At 43.7% G+C, this 12652-nt stretch overlaps 2 protein-coding genes across 2 annotated transcripts; one reads left to right on the top strand and one right to left on the bottom strand.

Moving 5' to 3' along the window:
• Window positions 1–831: 831 nt before the first annotated feature.
• On the bottom strand, window positions 832–2803 carry LOC125518283 (uncharacterized). The gene is made up of 3 exons (XM_048683174.2): window positions 2309–2803; window positions 1836–2217; window positions 832–1043 (listed from the first exon to the last, which is right to left on the bottom strand). Exons 1-3 carry the CDS (start codon window positions 2801–2803, stop codon window positions 1003–1005), a joined length of 918 nt encoding a protein of 305 aa, XP_048539131.2. The 3' UTR covers window positions 832–1002.
• A 3815-nt stretch (window positions 2804–6618) lies between these two features.
• LOC125531538 (putative indole-3-pyruvate monooxygenase YUCCA11) lies at window positions 6619–8867 on the top strand. The gene is made up of 4 exons (XM_087536477.1): window positions 6619–7291; window positions 7394–7630; window positions 7720–7842; window positions 8569–8867. The coding sequence occupies exons 1-4, from the start codon at window positions 6683–6685 to the stop codon at window positions 8749–8751; spliced, it is 1152 nt and encodes a 383-aa protein (XP_087392603.1). The 5' UTR covers window positions 6619–6682; the 3' UTR covers window positions 8752–8867.
• The last annotated feature ends 3785 nt before the right edge of the window (window positions 8868–12652 follow it).

Raw genomic sequence — 12652 nt, 5'->3', positions numbered from 1 at the left:
CCAAATGACAGCAGCAAACATCTGAACTCAGGTGCTCAACTCACAGCAAGAACCACCAGATCGGTGTTGATATTAAAAGATGCTTCATCTAAGCGACGATTAAGCGGATAAGATGGCAACTATTACAAACCAATGCCACTGTATAATTGTTCACACAGGCTCTCAAGTTTAGAACCGCAAGTGCAGAACAGATAGGTTCCTCCTGTCCGGAGAATGAATCAAGTTTAGATAGCTGAAAGTCTGAAACACACGAGCTGCTGGGTTTTCAGGCGTTGTTCTGAATTCTCAACAATCTGTTGCTAAAACAAGACATTAGTAAAAGACAAAGGATGCAGCTGATGTACAAAACCTGAAAACAGGTGTAATGTGTACAGTATAAACTAGCTTTCATGGAGAACTCCTTGATAAAATCTGAATCTTGTTAACACATTAGAAATCCCTTTCCTGCCCCCTTGGCCGACACACAAAACAGCATAGCTAAAAACACCATCAATAGCTCACAGGAAGAACAGACCACGGTTTTCATTTACACGCGAAATGCATAGTCTAAAAGGAATGCAGGAAAGTTGCAGGATCATCCACTCATTGCAGGAAACCACTACCTTTTCCAGTTATGATAAAATGCATGATCTACAAAAAGTTGCAGGATCATCAACTCATTGCAGGAAACCCTTCAGTGAAATGCATCGTCTACTAAGCAGTGGCAATCACATCACAGGGATGAATGTCAGAAGAGCGACACTACAGCAGCGACTACTACGACGAGCATCACTACAAAATTGTTCAGCCATCGGAGGTCAAAAAATGACAGGGGTTACCCCTGCCCTGCCTGAGGAACAGAGAAAATTTAACAGGCAGAAGAAACACGAGTATTGCCGAGTTTTCTCAGCCTATATTATCTACCTATAGGCAAAAGTAGGTGTCCAGTTCTGCTGTCATTGTATCCGAGGCGGCGAAACTTGTGAACAGGTGAACTTTCAGGAGTCCTGTTTTGATCTTTCTCTACGCTGCGTCAACATCCGGGTGTCGCAGCTCATGATAGACTGGATCAGCAGAAATAATGAGGCAGTTAGGCGGCAGGCCAATAATCGATATAACAATATAATGAGAACATCAAGAAATGCAAGTAACTAAGCTTCTATGCACTATCTATTGTAGTAGGATACAAACTGAATTTTGTTCACAGGATAGAACCTTGGTATATTCTCTGCAAAGAAGGAATGAGATGACTAAACTTGGTTTGGCATTTTAGGTTCCATAATAATTTCTACCACCTTCAAAGTTGAGACAAACTGAATTATCTGAATCGAGAAAAGGAGCGTGGAACCATGCTACTAGGTTCAGAGTTCAGACTATCATTTACCAGGTGTACACTACAGACTGTCATACTGATAAATCCACATGACATCGACACCTACTACTATTCCCATTCAGGTACTTTTACCATTCTACAAGACTATATCAGTTTCATACAAGTCCGCAATCCTAACAGAAGATAATATCATGATCAGATTAGAACTCCACTAAAGTAAAGACTCTGAATGTCATGTTCATGTAGTTAGCAGTATCTACACCTACATCTGTGCATTGTGCACAACAGATTCGAGACCACCAGTGCATTTCTTGCCAAAGAAGATCAGTGTAGGAAGCAGATCAACAATCTAAATCTCAGAGTTTTCTAAAATAAAAGGCAAGACCAATAATACAGCTAAGAACCTAAGATACAAAACCTGAAAACAATACAGCTCATGTGCAGAAACGAACACTTTGAACATCTGAATCAAGGACAGAAGTTGTGCCGTGGAGAGAGAGAGAGAGAGAGGGAGGCTCTGCACCTTGGGTCCCGGAGAGCGCCACGATAATCTCGAGGGTCTCGCCGTCGCCGCCGCGGGGCAGGTCGATGACGAGCGGGGTGAGCCTCCCTTGGCGGCCGGCTCGGACGCACATGACGAAGCCGTCGGGCAGGTCCGCCTCTCCGAAAGAAGGCACCACATGACGAAGCCGCGGGGCAGGTCTCCCGTTGAGGACGCCGACGCGTATGTCCAGTTCCTCGTTCAGGTGGAAGACGGACCTCCCGAGGAACGGGAACACGTTCCAGCCGTTCTCCGGGTACAACCCCTGGGAAAAGCCGTTCTCGGTGAAGAACCGGATCGTCCGCCATGCCTCTCGCTCTGGCGGCCCGAAGATGATCCCGGAGAAGCGTCCCAGCACGCGGATCTGCGGCATTTGAGGAGATCAAAGAAGCCCAAATGCGACCAGGAATTGCAATCGAGAGGCGAGAAGAGTCATGGCGAGCGAGCGAGCTCACCGGAATCGGGGGTGGAAGGTCGGGAGCGGCCTCTCTGCGGGGAATGCGCTCGACGGCCCAGCGCGCCATGGTGCTGATGTAGTCGCCGTCGACGCTGACGCCGGTGTTCCAGCGGCGGTACCTGCCGTTGGCGCGGAGGTAGCGGCCACCGACGGTGCGGAGCAGGACGTCGCCCTGGGAGCCCGCCCTGACGACCTCCCACATGATGTCCGGAACCACCGGATGGTCGTAGTCGCGCTGCCCGGCGCGGGAGCCGCGGTGGCCGGGCGGCGCCGGCGCGGCCGTGCTGGCGAGGTAGCGGCCGTAGGCGGCGCTGTGAAGGAGCAGGTGCACGCCGCGGCCTCCGTCGGGGCGGAGGTGCACCGCCCACACCGCGTTCAGCGAGGCGCGCCCACGGCGGAGGACGACGCTCTCCCCGTCGTCGGCGGCGTGGAGGTACCCGCCGAGCGCGCGGTTCCGCAGCCGCACGTGGTGCCAGTCTGGGAACTGGTCCATCTGTCGATCTCCGGCGTTGGAGGGCGGTGGGGATGAGAGGTTCTTGGTTTGCTGGGGCTCCGGCGACGGCGAGGCGAAAGCTGTTGGTTGAGGCGGTTACGCTGGGCGCCAAAGCTAGGTATTTCAAGGTCGCCGTCCCGGGCTGTGGGCAGAAGGTGGGCCTGCAGGCCGTTTTCCCGGCCCGGCCCACACAGGCTCGCTACAGTAGCCCGGTGAGGCGACGACGACAGCTGCATCAGGGTATGTTTCCTTCGTCTCCGACCCTGTTGTTGCGGCATCTCCTCCGTCGTAATGGTGGAGTTAGTGAAGTTCGTTTCAGAAGCATGGCTGGCGATTGTCCTACTAGTTGATGGCAACGTTGGCTCGTGCAAGGTTCCGACCGTGCTGGAACTGGACAAGTGGTTGTTGGAAGGCGGATCCGGTGCCGTTCACCGATAAGATCAGTTTGTTCTGGCGGATACGGGATCGGGGAAGCACAGAAAATATTCATGTTCCACGCGCCACAAAGACATGGGCTTGGGTGTTCGTGCTGGCCCTCTTCATCGAGCCAGAAAGCCCATAGGTGATGGTGCATTCCGGTTCCAATGGATCTCCGGTGGACGTCTGGTCGTCGCTGGTTTTTCGGTGGTAGGCAGTTTTGGTTCCATATGCAGGGACTTTCAGATACTTAGTTATTTCTTGTTGGAGGTGTTTTCTGCAGAGTTTCAACAAGGTTGTATTCTCTCATGCTCTCCTGTTATTTCTGCGCGGATTAGTTGTAACCTTGTTGTTTTATTAATATAAGCATGTTGACCTAAAAAACATTTTGATGTTTGTCTTTCTTTGTCTTTGTGTAATTGACTGACATGAAATTATGTGATGTGATGATTGGAGCCTTATTGTTTGAGCAAGTTGGGCTCTCATGACCCCAGCAGCCAGCCCTCGCCCCCATTCGCCGCCCACCACCCATCACCCACCCTGGATCCATTGAGATGCGCCGCCGCTCTATGTCCCTCATGCCCATCTGCTTGTCGACATATGTTGAGCCCTACGGTGTGGGGCTCGAGGTTGTTTTGGGAGAAATATTTGACTTTGAACCCGTTGCGAAACGACCATGGATAGCAACGGGAAGCGCAGTCATTTGTCGACCGTCTGTTCCTAACGGGTCATTCGATGAAGCCAGATCAGGCATTGGATTGGGCGTCGTAGGAGGCGTCGTTGATCCCACGGGTTCAGCGGGAGAGGCCAGTGGGGCCTCCTGGTCAAGGGCGTCATGATCCTAGGTCGCAAAATTTGGGAAACGGTCTTGGAGCATCGCGCGATCTTCCAAGATAGTGCCCATTGCTGCATTGCCAGACCACTACACCTTGACTTGTTCCACCATCGAACCATCCTTCTGGTGCCACATCAACTATAGTTCTTCCACGGGAATTTCTAGTTCGTTGGAACATATATGAAGTTCAGGAGCAACAACCGTACCAGGGAGAAGTGCTTGTCAGAGTTGTGAGACATGAAAAACATGATGGACTAAAGCTTGTGGCGGCAGCTGTAGTTTATAGGCTACATTGTTGATCTTCTCGATGATGGGATAATGCCCCTAGAACTTGGAAAAGAGCTTATAGTTGGCGCGGGGGCAACCGATGTCTGCACATAGGGTTACAGCTTCAGGAAGACACTGTCAGCCAACGAAAACTTGTGGAATGAGCGTTTCTTCTAAGCATTGAGCTTCATGTATTGGCAAGCACGGTGGAGATGCTGCTGGAGCAAGTCTTGGACGACCGAACGCTCTTCGAGCCATGTGTGCAACAATGACACCGAACATGTTATATCTGTTGTAATTCCCCAGTGCTTAGGCTCATGACCAGCTTTGAAAGGAGTCATTTCAATAGCAAATTGGTGTGAGGAGTTATACCAGAACTATGTGAGAGGGACCCAGAAGCTCCAGCGGCGAGGACATGCATGAGTGAAACATCGCAAGAAAGTCTCTATACATTGGTTTACACACTCTATATGGCCGTCTTTCTGAGATGGTGTGATGGCAACATGGGGGTCTAGGAGTGAGAAAATAGAGTGGAGGAGGAGTGCTGAGATGCTTCTATACACCCTTTGGAACATCTGGAAAGAGCAGAACCATCGCATCTTTTGTGGCAGGTGCATGAACCACATCGAGGTGCCGACCCTGACTTCTCAGGATATCAACTAGAGGGCGATGGCTTTTCCTATGCCACAAGCCAGCAAGGGTATTGGTTAATTGCATGAGTGTGTGTCGGGGAGTTTTCATCAAGTTCCTTCCAAAACCATATCAACCATGTAAATAAACCATCTATTTTCTTCTTCTATATGAAAAGGCAGTGCTCTCACCGGTTCGGGAAACAAAAAAAATTCGCTTGTAAGGCCAGCTACGGTGTATTATATAAATAAATAAGTGTACAAAGTATTTACAATAGGTACAGAAGTCACCAAAGGCCTAAAAAAGTTTAAACATGTTTAGATCGATCTTCGTTCTTGCGATGGAAGGCCAATCACTCAGCAAGCCATCCAAAGTGTAGGTCGGTGCCCTCATCATCTATCCTATCTCTTGAGAGTAAAGCCATAACCTTACCTACTATACACAAACATGTGCTTGCAGCCGCACACACACAAACAAAAGCACGGTGCACCTGGTTACTGTTTGATACACATTTTGTGGGTAGCCATACACGTGTGTTGATAGTAAACAGTAATATTAGACATCTTAAAACCAGCAAACAAACCAAATATTTGCACACTATTGGTTACGTATACACATGTTCATGTACTCGTTAGATAGTCTGTATTTACAGGTTCAATTTCATACTTTACATCTTTCTATTTCAGTTTCATACTTTACATCTTGCTATTTCAGTTTCGTACTTTACAACCTGGTTTCAGTTTCTTACTTGTACTTCATAAGTTGATAAAGGAATTAATACATGCATGCAAATAGCAACAACAACAACTAAAATTGCATATACATGGAAGCCCAAAACTTTAGTTTACGTTAACTTTCAAGAAAGACAATCTTTTAAAGTGATCACTTTTTAGAAAAGTGTACTGAGCAACATACAACAAAAGTACAATTATCTAAATCAACATACTTTCTTGGTTGTGCTGAACATGCAAAATGAGGAGATATTCTCATCCACCAAGTATTTGTGACATGTGTGTTTCTTATATATATTTTGATTTGTATTTCTTTTATCAGTCGACTTAGCTATTCCAAAGTGCAAGATACAAAAAGAAGCATCTCACTTGAAACTTAATTATACAGTAGCATGCATATATGCCAATAAAGTCAATAATTTTATATTTTAAAAACATTATATATCACCCCTTTCAAAATTTTTAGTTATTTTGTTTACTTACGCTTCAATGCTTTCACTATTCTTCACATCAAACGCTTGACAATTAATTAGAAAACATGGAAAATATTGTTCGATATCATGTACCAGCACTTTTCATTAATTCATGGAATAACTTTAAGGTGATGGCTAATTATATTATTAACATAAAAATCTTTGTTTGAAAGCACTTACTAATCAGATGTTTGAATGTATGCTTATATCAACAACAACAACATATAATTTTCAATTTTACAAAACTATACTATTGTCTGTGAGAGGTGCAGTTTGCTAACATGTGCAAAACAATGTCAATGCCTCACATAGAGACAACTAGACCAATAACTATAAAAGAAAGAGAAAAGCAAGTGAAAGAAGCCATCTAAGGAAGAAAGAAACAAGCCACTAAAAGTAATATGAGTAACGGTTGATATTAGTATATATAAATAGCTATAGGTGTTACCCAAACACATATCAACAAGGACAACTTTAATACAATAGTGTCACTAAATTGATTGCACACCTATATTCAAGTCTTTCCATGGAGAAGGTCCAAGTTTTCATCGTCGGAGCGGGTCCTTCTGGGCTTGCCACAGCAGCATGCCTAAGCAAACTCTCTATACCATATATCATCGCTGAGCGTGAAGATTGTATTATGTCGTTATGGCAGAAATACACATATGATCGCCTCAAGCTCCACATCGCCAAAGAGTTTTGTGAGCTACCCCACATGGCATACCCAACTGATTGGCCGACCTACCTTCCCAAAGATCAATTTTTAAGGTATATGGAGGATTATGTCAAGCACTTCAATATATCCCCAAAGTTTAACACTTTAGTTGAGTCATGCATGTATGACGAGGTGAGGAAATGTTGGGTTGTCATGACACATAACAAGGTGGATGGCCCAACTATGTATGCATCCAAGTTCTTGGTTGTAGCAACAGGTGAAAATAGTATGGGATATGTTCCAGAGATCGTTGGCCTACAAAGCTTTCCTGGTGAAACAATCCACTCATCAAGTTACAAGTCCGGAAATGATTATGTTGGGAAAAGCGTGCTTGTTGTTGGATGTGGGAACTCTGGCTTTGAGATTGCCCATGATCTTGCAGTGCATGGAGCTAACACTTCCATCATTATCCGTAGTCCGGTACGTAGATTTCACGATCCCACTTCTATTGTTTTCTTAGTTTCTCAGAAAAATCATGGTTGACGTTGTACTAAACAAGTTCTTACATGGGTAATTGTGAAGTTGCATGTTATGACAAAGGAGTTGATCCACCTGGGCATGGCACTCTCAACGTGGCACCTTCCACTGAAGCTTGTAGATCTTATTCTTATGATCCTCGCATATATCTTATTAGGTGATTTATCAAAGTATGGAATTGTGAGGCCTAATATTGGTCCACTCACCCTAAAAGCAAAAACTGGTCGGTCTGCTGTCATAGACACTGGCACCACTAAGCTAATAAAAAAAGGTGATATCAAGGTGAGAGGAAAATCATGCTTATAAGTATAAATATATACATACTATATGGGGAATCTAACAGACTAATTTAAAAATATTTTGTGTGGCAGGTATTCGGTCCAATATCATGCATTCGAGGAAATCTCATAGAGTTTGCAGATGGGAATGAGAGGTACTATGACGCTATTGTGTTTGCCACAGGTTACAAAAGCACCACTAATATATGGCTCAAGGTATATAGACATTCATTTCAATTTATCTCAAAGAACACCATTATTATTATTATTATTAATATTATTTATATATAACATCATAGTAATATGAATAACGTATGATGGTAAATAAGTCAAACAAAATTTCTAGCTTAAAAGGACAATCGGTTTCAACTTATAGTCATACTAGTACACAGGTATGTGCACAACACGTCAAATCTCCAATTCACGGATACAAAGCTTGCTTGCTTCAAGCACTGCACCTTGGCATGGAAAGCTTCATCGAGTCAATTGTTGTAGCCGTTCGGTTTTGGATGTAAAGCTTTACATGCTTAGAATTAGTATCTTATACTACAACTAGCTTAAAGAAACTTCATCAGAACTTTCAATTCTCGTTGACACGATTAGTATGCACACTACAAATTCTCACGATCCAGCTACCAATACGTGTGCCATGACCAGCATGCATATATTTATTATAGCTGACAAGTGAACTTTATCTACACTAAAAATATAGCGATGGTTCTAGAAATCAGTAGTATCTTCGCTATATTGTATCCCGTACTGTAGCTTCAAATCCCAACATTTTGAGCCATACCATGGACTTTATGAATGACACGCTGCTTTTTGGTGTTGAGATTCAAAAGTTTAAAACTCATACACTATATATAGTAGTATAGAAATTTTCTCCAAACATTGTATCATATTTTTTGAAATATTCTTATAAAAATATTTTAATAAATGCAGAACGACATGAGTATGCTAAATAGTGATGGCATACCCAAAAAAGACTTCCCCAACCACTGGAAAGGTGCAAATGGACTCTACAATGTCGGATTTGCAAGGAGGGGGTTGGCTGGTATTGCACATGATGCCAATATTGTTGCAAGTGACATCCATACCAACATAGAAATGACATATTTTAATTAGACTCTCCTAGTACTTCATCACATTTTCTAGATCATTCATCCTAAAAAATGATCTCCGAAAATGTCATAGCTTGGTTTGTTGTTAAGTGTTTATTTTTGTGAAGTTGATTTTATTGAAAGGGATGCAATAATGTATTGTACTTGAAGTATTGTATTGTACTTTTATTATGCCAACTTTTTGTGTGGGGTTCTATCATGTTGACATGTGTTCAATAATTCAAATGTCTCCAGATATTTGTTTTGTGTTGAAATATATACAAATCTTTATAATGTTGTTTGAGCAACCTTATTAACCTCTACAGGAACTAGTACCAACCGCATGTAACAAGAAACAACAAACTCATAAGTCATAAGAGTGGATTTATTTAGAGATAAACTATTTTGTTGTATTTGCCACAAAAGTTCTCTTCAAAATACCCAAGGAGAAGTAAGAAGAAACCAATCACCATATTGTTTGGTACTTTCTCTATGATAACATGAGGTCGTCTTGAGAGGCATGTTACTTTTCCGTAGAACATGAACTACATGGCCGGTTTCAAAAGAAATCTGGGATGGCCGGTTTCAAAAGAATATATCTGAGGCTGCTATAGTGAAGGACCTCATTGAGAATCCCGCGGAAGGCATTTTCCTAGGCGAGATTGATTTCAGATTTTTTTTGCCTAGATGAGCTCAATATAGCGCCATTGTGGGTGCCAGCTATAGATTCATAATTTACACTGATCATGTATTAATGGCTATATGTGGTAGTACGAGGTAATCTGGGTGATATAAGGAACACACCCATGATACAAATGAGATTTAAAATACGCAAGAGTGATGTACCAGTGTTTAGGCCCACAATGCGGGTAGTAACCATAGTCTCTTACCCACACATATACATCATCATGTCCTGTATTTGTATTGTACAAATTTGATATTCATTTTAATGTAGGTATTTTTTTGTTAGAAGGCCATATGGGCATGAACATACCTTACGAACCTATGCGTGCCTAGGATCTCTCGGCCTGGCACATAGTCATAGCAAGGTATGTACTCGGAGGAGTTAATGGTGTACACTACTTCATATTCCTATCATATTCATACCTAGAAGATACACCTAGTTTGGTAGTGAAATCAGATAGTATGGTATGGTATTTTATTGTATTTAAGATTGTAAACTTATCAATGAAGAATGCACCTCTATATAAAAGGGTAATCGGTATTGAATCCTACGCCATTGCAACACAATCACAAGATCATCAACGATGTATCTCTAGAGCCCGAAAGTGAGATGTGCTTTCTCCAATAAACAGTGACAACAAAATGTATCAGGTTTGCGCAGACAAGTATAATGAATCATTCCATTCTATAAATTCTTATTAACTAAACTATTCTATTTATATTGGCAACAAAAAGGGTAGGTGTCGTGTGGATTATATGTAACATGCTTATTTTTTACCTTAGTGAAAACCTGGATTTGGCATGAACTCAAGGTGCCGCTCATAGTAAATAATCCACCACCTCAACACCTGCGTGTAACCAACCCAATGACTCTCGTCCCTCCTCTCACGATTCCACCAAATCATAACTAGCTGATATTTAGCATCTTCTTGTCACTAGTGGTTTCTAATCTGCATGTGAATCCATGGCGACAATGTCACACCGCCTTGACTTCCCTCCTGTTAGGGTATCTCCAACCCCAAACAGACAAGCCCATTTATCCGCGTACCTAACGCTAGCCCCGTTCCCAAATTTGCCTACTTTTTCCGCTAAGCCTCGAATTTCATCAATTTCCAACAACCAAAAGCAAATCGATGATACATATAGCACTTCCAAATGATGGGAAGATGAATTGTGCATGACAAACCATTCAACATGTTAGCAAATCAAGGAAAGTTCATACCCCGACATTCTAAGGCCTTCTTGTTGGTGCGGCACTTTTGGCGGTTGCATGCTCTGCGGGTTCGGCCCGGTGGCGGCGGCAGTCGTTGGCCGTAGCGATAACTCGAAGGTGTCCAACATGGACTATTCTGTGGGTCTAGGAAGATCTGTTGTAGCGGCGGCGGGGCATGAGGTGGGTGTGATGGCAACATCGGGGTCTAGGAGCAGGAAAAGAGAGTGGAGGGGTGGAGTGTGGGACAGGGAGGGGTCCGGAATTTTGTGTGTGTGGAACCGGGCTGTCAGATACAATGTGCCAGACTCGAAGAATCTAAGCGGCGACGGAGTGGGATGCGTCTATATACCCTTTGGAACATCTAGAAAGATTGGAACCGTCGCATTTTCTGTGGCACGTGCATGAACCACACCAAGGTGGCGGCCCTGACTTTTGAGGATATCAACGAGAGGGCAGCTTTTCCTAAGCCACAAGCCAGCAAGGGTATTGATTAATTTGAATGAGTGTGTGTCAGTGGTTTTCGCCAAGTTCCCTCCAAAAACATGTCACCCCTGTAAATAAACCGTCTATTTCTTCTTCTATACAAAAAGGCAGTGCTCCTGTCGGTTCGGGAAAGGAATAGGAGCAGAATGGAAGAGCCATTTGGATGCGTTTAGACCGATGTTTTTTTAACCATGAACTGTAGAAAAAATGTTCTATTATGTATTATATAAATAAATAAGTGTACACAATATTTACAATAATAGTGACAGCAGAAGTACAATAGTGACATAAGTCACCAAAGGCCTAAAAAGCTTAAAACATGTTTAGACCGATCTTCGTTCCTGTGATGGAAGGCCAATCACTTAACTAGCCATCCAAAGTGTAGGTAGGTGCCCTCCTCGTCTATCCTATCTCTTGAAAGTAAAATCCACCCTTTATAGAAAAAACCCTACTACACACAAACACGCGTGCGCAGCGGCACGCGCACACACACACAAGCACGACTCACCTAGTTACTATTATATACACATTTTTTGGGTAACCATACACGTGTGTTGATAGTAAATAGTAATAGTTGACATCTTAAAACTAACCAATGAATAGTGTGGCTACGACCTAGCTAGCTGCCGCCTCTAAAAAAAGCCAGCGTTCTCTACCTCCCGCCGGCGCCGGCGCCGGTCCGTCCCGTCTCCGTGGCCTTAGGGCCATGGAGGCGGAGTGGATCTCGACCCCTGCCGGTGGGAGGGCTCCGTTTTTAGATCTTTTTTCGAGCTTTGTTAGGGTTTGTGTTCTGCTCAGGAAGGCGAGACGGCGGCGGCTCCCTGAAGATAGAATAAAGGTCTTCCTGCCTAGCCCCCATTCTGATGATGCATCTAGCATCATCGGTGGGCATGTGAAGGTGTGTCTCCGGCAGATCTTTCTTTGGTGGATTTGCTCGGATCTGTTCATCTTTCGTCTTTGTTCGTATGTTTTCAGGTTGGATCCTTTTGATCTACACTCTTCATCCGCGGCGGTTGCTGTTCTGGTACGTTGGTTTTATGGGACCTTAACACGACGACTTCCCGACTGTGTACTACAACAAGGTTTGCCCGGCTCTGGCGAGGGAGGGGCGGTGACAGCGGTGCGCCTTCGGCTCGCTTCAGTGCTTGTAGTCGTCGCTAGGTGGTCTACGGATCTGGATGTAATTTTTATTATTTCTAGTGTTCGTTGTACTACCATGATTGAAGATGAATAGATTGGAAGTTTTTCTCGCAAAAAAAGACATCTTAAAACTAGCATACCAACAAATATTTGCACACTGTAGGCTGCGTAAACACCTGTCCATGTACTCATTAGATAGTCCGTATTTACAGGTTCAACTTCATACTTTACATCTTGCTATTTCAGTTTCATACTTTACATCTTGCTACTTCAGTTTCATACTTTACAACCTGGTTTCAGTTTCTTACTTGTACTTCATAAGTTGATAAAGGAATTAATACATGCGTGCAAATAGCAACAACAAAAGCTAAAATTGTTTATACATGGAAGCCCAAAAGTTTAATTT

Source organism: Triticum urartu, chromosome 7A, assembly GCF_056163025.1.
Source record: "Triticum urartu cultivar PI428250 chromosome 7A, HENAU_Tu73, whole genome shotgun sequence".
Taxonomy (NCBI): Eukaryota; Viridiplantae; Streptophyta; class Magnoliopsida; order Poales; family Poaceae; genus Triticum; species Triticum urartu.
Note: the sequence above shows the minus strand (reverse complement) of the source record. Positions and strands in the feature narration are given on the sequence as shown.

Coding starts and splice junctions, on each gene's coding strand:
- LOC125518283 (XM_048683174.2), bottom strand. CDS start 2,803: ATGGACCAGTTCCCAGACTGGCACCACGTGCGGCTGCGGAACCGCGCG. Junction 2,218..2,308: donor ACCTTCCACCCCCGATTCCG/GTGAGCTCGCTC, acceptor CAAATGCCGCAG/ATCCGCGTGCTGGGACGCTT. Junction 1,044..1,835: donor GGCGCTCTCCGGGACCCAAG/GTGCAGAGCCTC, acceptor CTGCTGATCCAG/TCTATCATGAGCTGCGACAC.
- LOC125531538 (XM_087536477.1), top strand. CDS start 6,683: ATGGAGAAGGTCCAAGTTTTCATCGTCGGAGCGGGTCCTTCTGGGCTT. Junction 7,292..7,393: donor CCATCATTATCCGTAGTCCG/GTACGTAGATTT, acceptor GTAATTGTGAAG/TTGCATGTTATGACAAAGGA. Junction 7,843..8,568: donor CCACTAATATATGGCTCAAG/GTATATAGACAT, acceptor TAATAAATGCAG/AACGACATGAGTATGCTAAA.